Genomic DNA, 19,000 nt, shown 5'->3' with positions numbered 1-19,000 from the left:
AAAAGTGCAAGATGGCCAGTATAGCGTTGCAGTAGTCAAGCTGTCAGATGATGAGTGAATGGATGAAGAGTTGTGTTGCACATTCTGTCAAGGCACAGTCTGATTATTCTAATATTATACAGAGAAAACCTGCAAGACTGGGCAAGGTAAGAAAAGGCAAGATGGTTGTTGATTTGTAGAAACCAAATTTGATGGTGATTATTTATTGACTGGGGAACTCCCCAGGATAATTAGAAACCGTATCTGTTTGTGCTTGTAATCCTTCATCCAAGCTGATATATCTGTACTGAGAGTGAGATATGCTATACTCTGGTAAAAAAAATAAAAATATTGGCGTGAGATTTACTACTGTGGTAATAATTGTCACACATAAAATCTTATATTAATATTTTAAGTAAGGTTTACATGGTTCCAAGGATTACATAAAAATATGCATATTTAACTAGCTGTTTTCTTTCATTAGTCAATCTCAACACTGTAAAAAGTACACAAAGTATAAGTTATTTCTCTTTCCCATTTCTGTAGAACTCCAATAGAGTGCTGCAAAAATGAGTCCTAAATCCCAGAAATTAGTTAGCATTTTAGCACTTCCGGTTCCATGGTCCCAAAGTCAATGGGTTTTTGATTACATGCCTGAAATAAGGTCTGTGATTAACATAAGCATAAGATATTTTCACATTTTATTCTATGACATAAAATACATCAGTAATACCTCACTTGTGATTTTGTTAAGCTTTTACGTGTCTTGAAAAAAGCGGTTGCTAACAATTAGACATTAGATTGGACATTAGACGTCATCACACATCATCAAACTGAACAGGAAAACTCCTCTACTACAGCCTCTTTGTGTTTATACTCACACTCTTGCCCAACTGTAGTGTTATTTTTCCAATTTGTAGTACTATAAAACTTAGTGGTGGTGATGGTGAAGTCATGTGACCATGGTGTAGTTCGTTTATAGACTAATTTTAGGTTTATAATTCTGCCGATTGTAGTTAGGCTTCAAAATTCCTGAAAGTTGTGTTCATTTGTGAAGATTATTTTGATGAACAAAACGTGTTTAACTTTTATTGGTCACAGAGCTTATTTTCTGCAATAGTCCAAAAGCCAATGGGAAAATCCTATTGGCTTTTTGTTGAGAGAACCAGGTTGATGCTAACTTCCAGATTGGACACTATAGATAAATGCACCTAACTAGGTATACAGTGAGAAGAGGAGGGAGCCAAGCATTAGTCCTTGATGTATACCAGGTAAAAGAGATACACTGCTGTTTCAAAACTATATAAAACACTCAAGTGCAAAAACCCACACAAGTATGCCAGGCTCCTAGGCACTATGCTGCCCAACAGGTATGAACAGACCCATGGCAATAGAAGACTTCTCTGCTGCTCTAGAAGTTGCAGACAGATGGAGGGACAGAGTGACAGATGTCCCAGTGAAGGCTTTAGTGGGTGCTATTGAGCTGAAGTAGAGGATCCATGACTTTGAGCGGCAATCTGAGTCAGTGCCCTAGCCTGCACAACATCACTAATCCCCTAGTCAGCAAGGATTGATCCTGTGTTCCTCTCTGCATCTGATCTCTCTCTCTCTCTCTCTCTCTCTCTCTCTCACCAGATGCAGCCATACTGCTGAGACAGCAAATGTGTGATGGAGTGTGAGAATGTATGCAAAAGAGAGAGGGATTCACCTGTCACTCATCCTGCACCAATACTTCCCTCATCAACTCTTATTCATTTATGCCATGTTTAAGCCCCACTTGACCCCCTGTCACCATCTCAGAGGGGTCAATCGCTGCCTCTCTCACTGTGCCTCTGCAGTGCAGCCTGGCTGACACCAGATGGCAGTCAGTGATGCCCTTTTTTCTAGGTCTGTGACAGTACACAGCAGGTTATTGGTATTCAGTGCAGTCACCATCATTAAGTAAAAGGCAATTTTGGAATGAAGAGTAGAGAGGATGCTCGCAGTGACCGAGTGACTGCAGCCCAGCTTAGCGTTGGGTGTGTTCTTCCAGAACTCACAGTAACGTCCTGATACAGACTTCTGGTGTAAGTTTGGATATATCATCTTTAAATATCTGTCACTTCTATGGATGTCGGCAGCATGCTCACGCAGCACAGGACATTTCGCTAGCTTTGCCGTGCTGTTGATGGACGATGATGGATCTGCTTCCTAGTGTCTATTATTATGAAAAATGTCAGCGTTTGGCAAAGGTAAGCTGTTCTTAGATCATTGTAAATAGCCCTTTCTAGAGCACAGCCTGATCCCACATGCATACACGCACACCATCGAAAGCATGAATCATAAAAAACGTAACATACAAGTTCACTTGAATGCAAGAGTAATAAAGAAAAGTGCCAGATCTGCAGACATATAACGCAGTTGTTCCTCTCCAGCCCCCACCACACACATCTAGCAGCATTAGACTGCTTCCTGCCCCATACACCCTGACTCTTATACTTCAGCGCCACGGCAGCACCAGCACTATCCAGCTCTTAATCCATCACAGAGATCTGGGTTCACTGAACAGAACCTTTCTTATAAGCACATAATCACACAAGTCCCTTGCTAAAATGCAGCTTATGCAGATAGCGTGCACTGAGCTGATCTTTCTGGATGGTGAAGTTTAAAAAGCAGTTGGAAAGTTCAGGAGATTCAGAGTGACTCTGCATCACCGCTTATTAAACGAATCACATCTACAGTATATGCCAAATGTGAATGTGTATCATGAACTGCACCATATTGTGACTGCGGTTATAGTTCCTCACCTGTAGTTGCCCAGGTACACACCATCAGGGTTGAGCATGGGTACGATTTTAAAGACCACATGATCACGCAGGACTTGTGCCACAGGGTGCTGGCTCACCAGGAAGTCGATAACACCTACACAGACATGCACACTCCAGAGATGAATACTAAAAAAAGTTACAGAAATAAAATAGTTACTACTTCTCACTAAAACTAAACATGTTCATTAGAATTGGGACAACCATTATAATTAGAAGACCTGAAATAAGTTCCATTTTTGTTTTTTTTTTCCTCCTGCACAACATTCACATGACTTCTATTTAAGGTGCAACACACAAATACGGTATATCTCCACACATACACACAGTTCAACTTTCAAAGACATTCATGCCAGCGGGAAAAAGGACAGAAAGCTGATTAAAAGGATAGGCAGGTCCATTATAAAATCAGAGAGGAAATCTGAGATATCCATCTTCAGTCGATACAAACAGAATAGAATGAATAAAGGCAAGATAAAAACACAGGGATCTAGAAAGAAAAACAGAAAAGAGCGAGTTAAGAGTTAAGCAGCTAAGAACTAGAGGTCATACTAAGTACGTTAGGTGAAACACAAGAAGGCAGAGAGAATCCAGTTTATGATCAGACGAAGAGCTGACAAAGAGGAAGGGCGGAGCTGGGTGGTGTGGGTCAGTGCTGGCAGTCACTCGTGTTTTCATTTGCCCTGCGCTGAGTGGCAATAATTGACAGGTAAATAAGAGACACACAAAGAGAGAGGGATAGGTAGATAGTGAGAGAGAAAGAGGGAGGGAAAGAGCAATGACCCCATGCCTCTCCTCTTCCCCATGCCCATTCTGTCCTGCTCATTACCGCTAATGGAGGCATAACAAGCTCTTTAATTGAGTCAATGTGGCACGGAGGAGAGAGTCAGACAGAGAGAGAGAAAGAGAGGGAGCTATAGAGGCCACACCAGTGCTCCGTCTAATTGCTTGGACTTCCTGGATTTATTCATGCACATCTGTGTGTGTATGTGTGTGTGTGTGTGTGTGGGCATGTGTGTGTGTGGGCATGTGTGTGTGTGTGCGTGCACACGTGCGTATGTGTGTGTATGTGTGTGCGCACGCGTGCGCGCGCGTGTGTGTGTGTGTGTGTGTGTGTGTCTGAAAGTCACATTGAGGTGGCAAGGCAGGTGGTTTGAAAGCATTATCGTGACCAGACTACCGTTATCCGTGTCAGCCCTCTCCTAAATTACAATAGTGCTTAACTTCCTAATTACCCACACAGAAACCTCCAAAGTCAGAGATGTTCAGGCCTTTAAAATTAGTCTCTTTTGTATTTATGAGAACACTGTTTAACAGGATGTAATTACACAAGTGTACAGAAAGAGTAGGTCAAGAAAGTCTGTATTGTGGGAAAAACTGCATCCATTAGTTTTGTCATGGATTTGTGATTGATGGTGTAATGTGGTGATTGAGTGGGGCAGCTTCACAGAGTTAGTGTGTGTGTGTGTGCGTGTGTGTGTGTGTGTGGTAGTGGTGGGCGGGGTGGGGGGTATGGTATCTGACTTTCTTAACCTTGTCAGGACATTTGCTGGTTCCCATGAGGAAAACTGAAGCTTTTATTTAAATTAATTAAATAAATAAACTAAAAGAGCCAACGGGTTTCATTTTGTTTACTAAGGTTAAGGTTACATTTAGGTTGTAGATTTAGGTGTAGGTGTAGCATTAATTACCTACATTAATAATTATGTCAGTGGAAGGTCCTCACAAGGTTAGTAAAGGACAAACATGCATGCGTGTGTACAATATGTGTGATATTATAAGATTTGTATCCGAAGATTTAAGTGACCGCTAAAGGTCATTCTGTCTCAGATGTTCCTTAAACCTGCTCAGACTTTTCCCATCGAACCATCCCAGTACTGACCCTCACAAGACCCAGACCCATAGATTAAAGAACACAGCCTGATAGAAGAAAATTATAGTCAGCTACTTTGTGTATGTGTGTGTGTGTGTGTGTGTGTGTGTGTGTGTGTGTAGGCCAGGAGACAAGGGTCTTACCCTGGCAGATGAAAGAAGCAGGTGATTCTCCTGGGTGAACACGTGCTGTGAGGAAAACCACACGTTTCTCTCGTTCTGGGCTCAGGTTAGCTGCAACACACACACACACACACACACACACACACACACACACACACACACACACGTGCAGAGTTTAGTCTCAGCAGGTATGTGTGCAGTTAGAAGCCATATGTCTTAAGGCAGAATTGTCATTGTTTGTAATTATGGCATATTACATTTCTAAAGGTCCAACTATAGAACATTCCTTTTTTAACAAAAGTCTGGATAAGCAACTAACATGACCGAATGATGCTGTACCATTAATGATTAATTAAAATGGCTATAACTAGTTACCAGTTTAGACTATCAGCATGGACTCCATGAAATAAAGATGTGTGCATATGACAATTTATTTATATCCCGACCCCCCTGTATTAATGACTCTACTTGTTCACAATGTTAAATGACAGCATTATTTGGCTCTATTTCCCAAAATATAAACATGTCATTAGGCTAATTTACACCACTATGAATCAAATTGAATATTCAAAGCCAGAATAAAGTAGTTACTGAAAATGTATGAATGAATGTGTTAAATACTGTGCAAGCAACGTGGCCATTCGTTGTCCCACAAACTTCATATCAGACCACCTGTATTAAAGTAAAAACTGCCCGCTCCCATATTTTTCTTGTTGCAATGCACACCTCTCGTCTGAACTGATAGCCTAAACACAGCTGTTTTTAATGTAAAGTGGGAGGAATAAACTCATACATCTCTGTCCATTTTTCTTTAAACATTCTGTTTTCATCATCAACTTTCATCACCTCACAAATCAGACCTGAAAGTGTAAATGAAATAAAAAACAACCCTTTTCTTTCTGACCTAGCTCTCTCTGGTCCAAAGAGCTGCCCTTAGCTAAATAATTACATAAATGCGTGCGATTTATATAAACCGAAACAGAGGTTCTGCTACAGAAGCCGAGCTGGGTTTAGAAACCTGTTTCGAAATACTCGCCGAATTGCAGTCATTTCTTTCACTTATATGTGAGACTGCCTAAGGAATAATGTTTATACTGGATAATTTGTTGTCTCTATTAAGACAATGAATTTGGTGAGTCTGGCGTTTGATTAGTTCTGTTGGTTATTTTTTATTAATATGTTTAAATATAGGATGTTCTTTATCACTACAACTGAGTTTGTTCTTATTTGTTAAAATAATATAATTCAGACCATTGGTTGAAAGTAATGGCTTGACATACAATAGAGTGCATCCAAAAAACTGGGTTATAAGGACAAAAAATACAGTTTTGGCCTTGTGTTTGTGTTAACACGGGGGTCCTGGCAGATGGTAATGGAATTTGAAAATTTGAAAGTGGGCTTGAAATTACCATTGCAGTGGCAGATTTTGAATGTTCCCACCTAGTTGTACTACTCCACCCTCATCAGTGCAGGTGTGTATATTTTCCACCATGAAAATAACAACTGAGAGCAAACAGAGCCTAATCAACCAAATCAGTTATACACTGGTGTTATATAACAAATGAGCTCAATTAAAAATAAAACCCAAGGTTTGTTAGTTGGGATCTGGTACACAGATCTGTGTTTGAAATGATTCGATAGAGAGAGCTAGAGAGAAAAAGACAAAAAGAAAGAGACGGCATGGTGATCCAGTGTCCCCATCAAACCAAGGACAAGACGCTTCTGTGATGGCTCAAATTAAATTTCTGGTGGCCCTCGCCCTCTGGATGCAATAATGGGCCAGAGTTCTTTTCCCCTCGGTATTCCGTTCATGCGTTTTTGTATCCCTATCCTCACCTTGCCTGTTTTATATATGAATTTTAATGCGTAAAAGGAACCAGGTACCTCTGCAACAGGGACTTGGTGTATACCCAGCATAGAATGCTATTCAGCCTAATAAAGCAGTAGGGAGCAGATGCTCAACAAAAAGTCCTTTTTAAAATGCTGATATGCTTCCACCCATGGTGAGGTGAGCTCATTTTTCTACCTGATGCTTCACGATTTCATTGTTACAAACCCAGGAATTCATGCAGCAGTCACAATCATCTGCTTATCAGCTATAGGACGGGCTGGGGAAAGCACAAAAACCCTCGCTAAAAAAATCCCTCCAATGCAAACGGGAGAATGTTATAATGACCAATGGCAAATAACACAATAGTTATGCTCACACTCACACTCCCGCATGCCTGCACACACACAAGGAGCTGCAGAGGAAAGCTTTATCATATTGGCAGACATGCTAAACTACATCCCCAGCTCTTTGTCTCCTATTCAGTATGGATGATTACATTTGAGGCAGGAATAATATTCTAGTCTGCGAAGCGTGCTGCACAACTCTAGAAAGGAGGCACGGTGTGTGTAGACGTGTGTGTAGATGTGTCTCGGGCCAGCATGCAGGATGTGAAAGAAAATTCCACCCCTTCCACACACATTTCCATACATTCACTGACTCTGATGCTCACTTCAAAACACACAGATGCAACCCCATACACACACACACACACACACACACACACAGGATATTGTGACCGATGCCATGGCAGTGTTAGAGGTCAACCTGAGTATGAATGAAGCTAAAATACCACTATGCATTATTCATCAGGGTTCCTGAATAATGTACACATATATCAGGAACTGTAAAAACAAGTGTGGCCTAATGCATTATGCCAGCAGTGATTTGGGGAACGGGACTGAGGATCTGATCTCAGATGAGCTATGGGATAATTATTGTCATCGCTGTCACTATGACACTGTATCACACTGCTGTGCCGCTGAGACCCAGTGAGCCAAATTACGGTTACTTGCTGATTATTTGTTATTTTAAATGACACATACAGGCACATGTTTATTTGCATATAGGCACACGTAGTGTATATACTATATACTATATACTGGACTGTTTTAAATTGAATAGCTGGTCAATAATATATCATATCCGCTGTATTGTTTGGGCACTCCTTCCTCTCTTGTCCTAAATGACTTCAGTGATTATGCAACTCATTGCTATGTACACAAGCTTAATATCGTATTGATCCCAGCCAAGTGTGTGCTCAGCAGTAGCAAACCCTATTTAGCAACACACACGCCCCAGCTCTGCTTTCTCCGCACCCAGAAAAAAAACACGGGAGTGCGTCATTGACACCGGAGCCGTAAATATAAACCATTATTCCATTTTTAAAGGAAAATGAAAGCAGAGCCCTCTTCTCCCTCTCTCTCTGCCCTTCAGTGAGATGAATGGCTTTGCCATTCAGGAGTCTCGGCGGAGAGGCCCAGCCCATTTGCCATGAACATGAGAGAAGGGTTTTTTTTTGTGTGTTTTTTTTTTGTTTTTTTTTGCCCAGGCCCTGCCGCTCACTTGCCTGTGAAATTCCATCAGTTCTAAATTACACCTTGGCCCCGGCCCACTGGGACATGCCAGCAGCGGATGTAAAACAATGAAATGATAGCTGTGAAGGTGCTGGAGGCAAGCACTACGTACTTAAACTCAAACAAAGCAGTGATGGAGTCAGCCTTGCAATGTGAGTGTGTGGACGTGTGTGTAAGTGCTATAAAATTAACAGTTTTCAAAATTTTGCCTTGAGCTCCCTCGTACCATTCCTACAGAAGTCCTACTAGATCAGCTGAATATTAAGTCTGTGTTATGGGCAAAGTATAGTGATCTGCATTTAATCTCCTAATGCTGCCAAGATTTGCGTGCTGGTCTGTCTCATTCTACTTCTCTATCTATACATGGTGGTCAGAATGTACCTCTACTGGCATCAACACGCCTAAGCTGACTGAACTGGCAGTTTGTGGCCTGCAGGTGGAGCTGGATATCAGCAGGGGGCCCTAGTACCACACACATCTCACTGTTTACCTCCTTTTGCCTGGTCAAGAGGAAGAAAGAGCTTATAAAACAAGAAAAATGTGCTTCGGCCGCCAGCTGAGCTTTTTTTTCTGTTCTTTTTTTGCTGCTTCAGTGGTTTTGTTACACTCTGTTTTGCTTTAGCTTCCGACAGTCAATGTGATGCCTTAATGTATGGATTCTTCCCCAACCAATCCCGCTCTCCCCCTCGTCCCCTCTCCCTCTCTTCCCCTGCAAGGATCTCAAGGACCTCAAATGAAAAAAAAAATTGAGCTAAAGCTGAAAATGGTGTGTTTGAGTTATGAAGAGCTACCCAGACGATGTGTTATGCTATACTATGTGGAAGACACATACTCCCAATTAGGCCATTAAACAGCGGTCATGAGCCGACTCCTCTGAAGGGACTCCTAACTGCCTTCGCTCCATATATCGCCCTCTTTATTGGTGCTAAAGGAGTGATGGGCCTAGGAATCCTTGCTAGCAGATTACTCTGCAGAGAGGCCAGTGCAGCGCCAAATCATAAGAGACGTCAACAACCCAGTTACTCCTGCTCAGATAAGGAGCTCCCTGTTTCCATTAGGAGAGAAATTAAAGACCGACAGGGAGACATGTAGAGAAAGAGACAGAGAGAGAGAGGGTGAGAGAAGGGAAGATTTATGTCCACACCCTTGGCGAAGACAGCCAGCTCAGCACATTTCTCAACTGAGAGTGCCACAGTCTCCACATTACCTCCTGCCGCTGAGAAATAGAAAATTCAAAACGTCATATTATGATCGGCTCTGATAAATATGTAAATTGCATCAAAAGAGGAGAAGTCTTTGACAAACAGTGTAAATCTAATGAATTCTGAAGGTTACCCAGATTATGTAGCTTTCCTTTAGTGGCCGTCTTGCCACTTTTAATTCAGGAAGATAAGACATGAAAAGGTGTCTGATGTAATGCAGTTACTGAGATATGAGAGGGAGAACTTGAACAAACCAAATTCAGCAAAAAAAAGGGCCACCTTTCCTCCATTAAGCCCAGCTTTTAAAAGGTTGATTAGGTCAGCTAAACTGGCACCTCTTTTTAATGAGCCAGGCTGTGATGATTAATGATAACGGTCAAGTAAAATGTATGAAATTCAATCTTCTCTGGCTTTGTCGCCTCAAATATTGATTTGTATCATCTAACTGAATGTGTAGAATGTATAGTTTGCAGAGTTCAGTACAAAAATCCATCCATCCATCCATTTTCTTTACCACTTATCCTACATATGGGGTCATGGGGAGCCTAGAGCCTATCCAAGCTGACTCAGGACACAAGGTGGGGGACCCCCTGGATGGGGTACCAACCTATTGCAGAGCACAATCACACACACTCACACACCCATTCACACACTACGGACAATTTAGAGATACCAATCAGCCTACAGCACATGTCTTTGGACTGGGGGAAGAAACCAGAGTACCTGGAGGGAACCCCCAAAGCACGGGGAGAACATGCAAACTCTGCGCACACAGCGCGGAGGCAGGAATCTAACCCCCAACCCCAGATATGTGAGGCAAACGTGCTAACCACTATGACACAGATGTTGTGGTAGACAACACTTTACTTAATAACAGAGATTATAATACTGCACGACACAATCACTTCATGATATATGGCATAAACATACATTACATTTTTATCATGGATTACTCTTATACATTCTTAAACAATGAGTGTGTGAATGTGTGTGTGCATGGTGCCTTTCAATGGATTGTGCCCCATCCTGGGTGTATTCCTGCCTCATGTTCAGTGTTAGCAGGACAGACTAAAGATCCACAGTGACCCTAACCACAATAAAGCTGTTACCGAAGAGAAACATAGGAATGAATATTCTCACAGGTGTAAGCTGTCATAAAGACTGATTTTGCCAATTTGAACAACATTTATGTCAAGGCAACTGACTTTATAACTCAAATTATTCTTGGTATATCAGAGTTGCACTAGTGACATGCCAAACATTAAAACCAAAGTCAATTTAATTTAGTGTCAGAGAAAGTATACATAACTCTATCTTAATAGTGTCTTGACAGTGTCTCAGATTTTAATTAAAAATGTGCAAATTATCAAATTAAAGCTATAAAATAATATACCTCTGTCATATAATTCTGTCATAGCATTTCCATACACATATTAATATTATAAATATTAAGTAAGAAACACATGTCACTACAGGGCCAGAGGAAATACACAGACGTCTGTAGTTACCATTATGTAATAGTGTTATAGAGAGGGATTTATGTTACTGTTATTTTTTTTCTTTTGTTCAATGTGAAGATTGAAACAAAAGATCATTGTCCAATACAAAACCCAAATATTTACTAGTCTCTTTGCTTTACTATTTGCACATTCCTGCATTGACTCTGTTGCATTTTTGCTGCTACTGTATTTATAAAAATATAGTATTTAATTTATTGTCACTATTATACACTTTACCTGGCTGCTACCATAATAACTGCTATGTCCAGTATTATTTGGTATAACCTAATTTGCTGAAGACTAAGTCAAAGCATGTTATGTTCACATTTATACCATTTTTAAATTATATTGTTACTCTTTGGCACCTATCTTTTGCACTACCTGTTATATCGGACACTTCCACACTAGAACTGTGTACTGATCGGTGCTACACTGTCACTTACTGTGCCTACTGTCTTGTTTTAGTAGTAGTGTACTGTCCTGTGTTGTTGGCACACATTTGCACATGCACTTTATGTAAAAAAAAAATGTGTAGATCTTATTTAGTTCTGTGTCATCTTATGTGGTTAGTGTGTTGTTTTATGTAGCACCATGGTCCTGGAGGAACGATGTTTCATTTCACTGTGTACTGTACCAGCTGTATATGGTTGAAATGACATTAAAGCCACTTGAACTTGAACTTGAATTTGTCTACAAGGTGTATATTTAGGGGATAGAGGTAAGATGCATCGAATACTATGCACTTTGTTTTTTCCATCACATTTTGCTGGACACTTGCAAAGGCTTTCTGAAGATCTGAGATTGCCTCAGCTGGAGATCGGGCCGAGCAATAGATAATAGTGTCATCGGCATATAAATTCAAATCAGCGTCGGAGACATTATTGTCTACATCATTAATATATAAAGAGAATAGCAGGGCCCCAAAATTGAACCTTGTGGAACTTCAGCTTTAACGTTCAGCTTATAGCTTTAATGACAAGCACAGGGTTTTTACAATCAAGGGCATTTATAATATCATTAACCACTTTACAGGCAGCAGTTACAGTGCTGTGACATTTTTTCCGTTAGCCAGACTGGAAAGTGGCCAGGATATTATTGCTAATTTAAAAAGGGGGTTTCAATTGATCGCTAAGCAAGGATTCAAGTATTTTAGACATTGCGGGCAGCTTGGAAATAGAGCAATAGTAAATTATCTGGATCTCCTTTAAGCAATGGCAAAACCAAAGCAGGTTTTAAATATGTGTTACCTACCACCATCTGTACACAATGATGTATGGCTTATGTAGGATTCAAGTAGCCTTATGAACACCCATAAGAAAATGCTACAATGTAGTATGTTCCTGTGTCTGACTGAAACAAGAAAAGGAAGAGAACTAAAGCTTGACCTATAAGACAACATCACCCCTTTGTCTTTCGCTTTCTTTCTTTATCATCCCAGCTCAGTTTGATATGAAAGAGGCTTTTTGACTGGGCTAATAGTTTCTTTTATCTTGTAGTAATTTAGTGTCAGTTCACTGTAGCAAGTCATACCTGGTGACACGGAACAGCTGTAGTTGTCACTAGTGTTGAATGTAAACCGGACTTATACACACTATACTAGACTATTGAGCTTGAAAGGCAGTCAACTTCTATTATTCTCTGTCAGTTTCTCAAGGGCACAGATTGAGCTCTAAAAGCAACAGGGCTTATGATCCTTACAGACCCTTTCTGCCCATGAAAAGGTTGAGCCAAGACGAGGGCATGTAGCGCTTCTTTCGCACTCTGTTCTAGGGCAAGAGTGCCAGCACAACTCTATATGTCAAGGAGCACCTTCAGCTCCGGAGTGCTGAGCTCCATTAAACATACCACTACTCCACAATCTGAGCGCTCTGTCTATTCAAATAGCATTGATCAGATAGAACTGTCCCCCTCTAACCCTTTGTACGGGTTTCCATTCTCTTCCACCAGGTGATTTTCCTCCCAGCTGACCCTCAGATAAGAGGATAAGAGGCTGATGCAGTCACCAAGGACACGTCACCAAGGACAGAGGTGTGTGAGCAAGGTGACACTCAGAAAGGAAAGAAAAAGCAAAATAGAAAAACTGAAAAACATCCACCCAGGTCAAGCTGGTTGAATAAAAAGAACCCCTTCTCTCTCCTGATGAGAGGTGGCTGGAGTGGGCAATCAGCATCAAAGCTGTTAGGGTGGTGGGCTGTTTGATGTGTGAGTTGACCAGCATAGAGGATTACAGTGCCACATTGTGACAATCAGAAAAGTGGGAATGAAAGTGAGAGGGAGAAAGCGAGTCAGACATTGACCCTCCAGACCACAGCATGTAAATATACCCCTGAATGCTCTTAAGCCCAGCAGACAGCTCGGGGATAAAAGCGCTGAGCACAGGGTGATTAGAGATCGATTTGCTGCAATCAAAACCTTTCTCTCTCTCTGTCTCCCCCATTCAGCTGTCACTTCCTGCGCTGCTCACGACCTCAACTGACACTGTCGTCCTTGAAGTGGAGAAATCTCTATTTCAGAAAGATATGAGGTGGGGTAGGGGTTAGCGTGACCTCCTAATGACTTTTGTTAATATAAGAGGCCAATTTGAAATGGAGCCTTATAGCTGTATTTGAAGAAGATATCACCGAATGCTCTTTAATGCCATTTGTGGTGATTTATTTGGACACTGAGTGACAGTTTTGGCAGCTGATTCTGACAAAACATCGTCCCTCTGCAATCAACCGACGCATTCAATATTATCTTCCTATTTCTCTTTCTCGTTTCTGTCTCCTTCTTTTAACATTGCTTTCAGACTTAAAGAAAAAAATACCCAGAACAAAGAGCTGCCTCTTGAAACTAAGTGAAAGAATAAGAAAGGGAGGGAGAGAGAGAGAGAGAGAGAGAGAGAGAGAGAATGTGTCATGCTTAGAGATTTTTTGTCTTGTTCAAACACAAGAGAAGAGGCTGCTTTGCTTTTGATTTCGCAGCGTTGGTCAGAGCTCCTTGCTCAAGCCCTGACTTCTGCCTCCTACCTTTTTTAAAAAATGACAGAACAGAGAGTAGACAGGAGATGAGGCCCATCTGGACACTACATGATACCGAATCATGTGCTGTTTTAGTAGACCGAAGACTGAACTTTAGAACTTTCTTACTTGAAAGGACATCTCACAAATAAGAGGAAGTGGTGAGGGAGAAATGGTTTCCCTGGGATATCCCCCCTACTGAGCCCCTATATCTATGAATGTTGGGGCAAACCAGGGACTGGGGGCGTATTTGGAGGGGAAAACATACTAAAGAGACAATTCCAAGCTGAAAGTGCACACACCTGCATATATGTAAAATCCTTTGAGGGAAAAAAGCGATATGTACGTATTATCCTCATACATTTGCTCCTTTAATATCTTCAGCCTTGACTCATTTTTTTTCTCCACTGTGTTTAAATCTTCAGTCAGAATGAAACAGGCAGCAATTTTATAGATGTTGTCTGAGTCCCATGAAGCTCGGACTATAAACGCAATTGAGAGAAAGACAGCCTTTTTAATATAGGTTATTAGTTTCTCTCCCTCCCCACAGAGTTATAAATAATTTCTGAAAGCAACAAAAGTCCAGACGGGGAACCTCTCACAGCACCCAACATTATTACGCTGTTACAGCTCCCAGGTTTAATTTCTTTCATCCTTTTTTTCTTCCTCCCTTTTCCCCTCTCTCACTCACTGTCTCTATCTCTCCTTTTTTTTTTTTACCAGATGCAGTAAGATCTCTGACACTCAATTTACAGCCCCACTCTCTCTGTCAATCTCGATCATACTCCCTAAAAAATATATTCACATGCAAGTTTCGTTTTTAGCCCCAGGCCGCAATTGCAGATGGCAAACTATTTTCTTGAGGGTTCTCTCTCCTCCGTGCTTTTAGTTGTCAGTGGTATCTCACTCTCTCTCTCTTTCTCTCTCGCTCTCTCTCTCTGTTTCTCTCACTTGTCAGTGGTATATTGATTAAGCAGTGAGGAGAACGAGCATTTTGATGCCCTCTCTCCCCATTTTAATCAGAGAAGATGCTTGCAAAACTCAACTTGGCCACTTCACAGACATCAGTGGATTGAATAACGATAAGCAAAGTTGCTCATCAGTAATCATATCACATAGACAGGTCTCAACATTTCAGTAGCTAAACTGATAAGCATTTGTAGTTGTACTTTCTAACACGTTTAGCAACTAACAAATACAAATTGTTCCATATTAAATTCTATGGAATTCATTAAGTGTATGTGGAAAGATGGAAACTCAGCCCAACCCTTTACCTCTTTCTCTGCCCACCTAACGTTCGTTATTCCTCTCTGCATGTAAGAGCAGCCCAGAGACTCTGAGACTGGAAAGTCAGTCAGCAGTTTAGTAACAGCTCATCACACAGTTAATAACACACTAAGGGGCTTCTGCTATTTAAAAACACTGCCAAATCTCTGCTGTTATTACCTGATAACACTCACACACAAAACCAGTGGCACAACAACATGCTGGTAAGATGTTGCAACAGAGAAATTTTAATAAAACAAAGCCTCATCTCCATGGGAATAACCCCTGAATACTGATTGAGTTACAGTCTTACAGAGTTGCATCTTATAGAAACCAACCAGACAGACAGCGAAAGACAAACACCATATTAGTCCCTTAACCAATTAGCTGCCTTCACATTTTTTGAGGATACTTGTCCTTTCTACCATTTCATGCTTGATGGGTGAGATTGACACTCCTTTAGTGTCTTCAGTCACAAGTCAGATCCGGTTTTAGTTTTTATTAAAAAAAAAAAAATCAGCAGTCTTGCATATTCTCACCATGTGGGTGTCTTTCAACCTCCAAAAAAAACACTTGCTGGTAGGTGGATTAACTATGCTAAATTTCCTTTAGGTGTGAATGAGTGTGTAAATGTGTGTGCATGTTGCCTTGCCTTGCATTCATGGCTCACACCTTATTCTTGGGATAAGCTTAGGATCCGCCATGACCGAGAATAAAGGATAAAGCAGTTACTGAAAATGCGAGTTGTAGCACTCGCCTGTTACATAGTTACAGCTAATGATTTTTAATGTTGCTATTAGAATTTTTGTTAACTTAAACTCACAGGAGTCATCTGTGGGTCAGTACTTAAATTCCTTACTCTCATAGCTACAGACCTGTCCTATTAGACTCGCTGTACTTACTGAATAAGTTTAAGGTATCAATGTACAGCTCATACAGGATTCCGCTTCGAGTTTTTTTGGAATTGTTGCAGCCAAAAATCTTTTGAAAAAATTTTCGATGAAACTTGAACAACTTGTTTTTTGTGGTGTTGTTTTTTGTGGAAAACAACTTGAATGGGTGAAATTGCAATTGCATGAAATTGTTTTGCATGGTCTTTCACAGTGATATTTGTTGATAAATGGGATCTTTTAGCTGTACTCATGTTTGACACACATGAATCGAAGAGGGGTTTTGCTGAATGCATATTGTAATGACGTCACATGACATGTCTTGTCCCAAATCTGTGGAGAATCTGCATTCATTTTGAAAAATTGCAAGCTTCTCAGAATACTGTGGAGTTTGCTTGATTTTGCGCTAATTTTTGCGATTGCAAAAATCATGGAGGGAATGAATGTAGTGTACATATGCACTTTAGTTTGTGGGTCTCTGTATATAGGATATATGTGTATTTATGACATTATGCCATCTACTAAGTGCACATTTTGAAGAAAAAAAACAAGAAAAAAAACACACAAGGGCATAACATGAGCTCTGTTAATATACAGTATAATCCATTATTGCAGAATTGTTGCAGAATGGACTTGGATATCATGGATAATCCAAAATTCATGGATATGGTGTTCAAATGTAGTGACAAATGCCAATGTGTGCAAATGTTTTTCCACACTAGTTACCTAGTGTTATTTTAAAGGGCAGTAAGTGTTGGAAAATGTTTGGCTGGCCACATTAAGAATTGATCAAGCCCTGTTGTAAAGGGCATAGACATGGTTTGTTGTTCCTATGTCCAACTGTGCACTTTTAATTTAGCTGATTTCAGTCTTAAAGAGACAGATGCTGGGTGCCCTTTAAGTCCAAGGCTTTTGCCATTTCCTTTACAATGATACAGGCAAATTTAATAATGGCCTCCAGGGCTTACTGAAGGCCCGGTAGTGCTGGATGTGGTTAGCGCGACTTTGATAGAGATTAATGAAATGTCAGGTAATTGAAGGGGATTCTGATTGGCTTGTTGAAAGGAGGTCCAATTTCCCTGCTTGTGTCACTTAAGGCCTTGGAGGTGATTGATGGCGAGTTGACTTGCAGAGTATGCTGGACTGGGACGGAATTGCATACCATGTCCGTTCTTTAGTACGCTGAGCTGGTTTCCTCTCTGCACATGAAACACAGGGGCATGAAAACAGTTTGAAAAGCACAGAGAGGCACCTAACAGTGCTCTCACACCTCTGTGAGAGGGCTTCCCCTCAGAGAACTGGGATGTAGAACAGGGAAAGGTTAGCGCATAGTTCTCTAAAGGCTTTAGAGCAGCATGTCTATCTATACATTCCTATAAAGACAGATGTGTGCTTCATTTGGGCAGGTTAAGCACAACGATCACACTTAAATGTTCACTAAAATAACCAAGCATGTGAGAGTGCTGTGTTCTTGAGCTTTTTCGAAGCATTCTCTACTGGATTGATGGCAGTAAGAACATGATTTAACCCTGATTTGACACAAGTGCAGGAAATGAACCAATGTTCACCAACCAATGATGCTGTGTGTTATTGGTTGCAAGCTGAATTTTTCGACATGTGAGCTGTTAAACAACAAACTGAATGCCAGAGGACAGAGCTGACATGCTGCAGGAATACAATGTATTCTGAATATCTGGGCCAAAGTACACACACAAAAATGAAATGCTGGGTACACTTTATAAAAATACTTTTGTTTTAAAGTCCTTGTCGGTACAGTTTACAAATCAGATGTGCAAAAATGGAATGTTTAAAAATCTTTGTGATTCTAAAGCTCTGTTATTGAATAGGCTTTTACCAGTAGTAGAGACTGAATAGATTTTATTGATGACCTTAACTACAGTTTAAGTGTAACTAAAAGCTAGTGTATAAAAAAGTCTAGTCTAACAAATCACATCTCTAGCTTTGCTAAAGATTCTGGTACATTATGTCAATAAACGTGGCCAAAGAAGCAATTTGACTGACTGGGAAGATGACTAATAGCATAACTTTTCTCACAGCTCCTTGGCAAACACACAAGAATATCATTTACAACTAAGTGCCTCACAAAAAAACTATGTAATAACTTTTAAAGACAGGATTCCATTAACTTCAATGATCCAATGATAACATTGTGTTCCAAAAAAAAAAAAAAAAAACGCCCAACAACGGTGTTAATGTGTTGAAAAATTTCTTTTATCGCAAGCCAATCAGATTTCAACCTTCAAGCTCTGAAAACTGTGGCCAGAAAAGTGCACAAAATACATTGAAAGCTTCGTATCCTATGGACAGAGCAGGATGAGATTACTTAAAGTTATATTTTCAGAGCTGTGTGGGCTTGTCAGATCGCATAGTGAATGACGTCATCCCCAACAACACAAACAACTTAAGTACTAGAGAAGTGTGCTTTTGTTGTTATACAGGAGTGTCTGCGTAGTGGATTTGTACATATTTCTAGTGGCATGGAGGGCAAAAGCAGATACGTTTGCAGTTTATGTGCACTTCACTGCCACACGAAAAAAGCTACTGCAACCTGATTAAGCAGTGTTTATATTGTGCCTGGTTTAATAAAATGAGCTTTGCTGTCCTATCATTTGAGTACCCATGCTATTTAAGATCATCTATTTTTCCAGTGAAGCTAAGCAGGATCAAATTAATTTTTTCCAGTTTATAATGTTGCGTGATTTTATCATGCAAATGTGCAAAACATTGTCAGAAACTGTAGTCTTGGATTTTCAATGTGCCCCTTTAAGTCATTATAAACACATGTTAGTAATGTGTTAGTAACAGTACTAGTAAGCAATGATAAACTTGTGTTAATTAGATAAAACAAATACAGTTAATCTACCTTTGTATGTTACTATGTATAGACCATGATTAACTCAAACGCATTGCAGGCACTCGTTCCTTTCACCATTAAAAAAG

The 19,000-nt window shown here is 40.4% G+C and overlaps 1 protein-coding gene across 1 annotated transcript in view; it reads right to left on the bottom strand.

Annotated features, from left to right (window-relative positions):
- The window catches only part of agbl4 (AGBL carboxypeptidase 4), a 366,689-nt gene that overhangs the window by 31,907 nt on the left and 315,782 nt on the right, over positions 1–19,000 (bottom strand). Inside the window, exons 7-8 of the mRNA XM_053625311.1 lie at positions 4,800–4,889; positions 2,766–2,880 (exon numbers count right to left, since the gene is read on the bottom strand). Of these exons, the coding sequence (XP_053481286.1) occupies positions 2,766–2,880; positions 4,800–4,889 (205 nt within the window). The remainder of the gene's footprint in view (positions 1–2,765; positions 2,881–4,799; positions 4,890–19,000) is intronic.

This window comes from Ictalurus furcatus, chromosome 5, assembly GCF_023375685.1.
Source record: "Ictalurus furcatus strain D&B chromosome 5, Billie_1.0, whole genome shotgun sequence".
NCBI classification, from domain to species: domain Eukaryota; kingdom Metazoa; phylum Chordata; class Actinopteri; order Siluriformes; family Ictaluridae; genus Ictalurus; species Ictalurus furcatus.
Note: the sequence above shows the minus strand (reverse complement) of the source record. Positions and strands in the feature narration are given on the sequence as shown.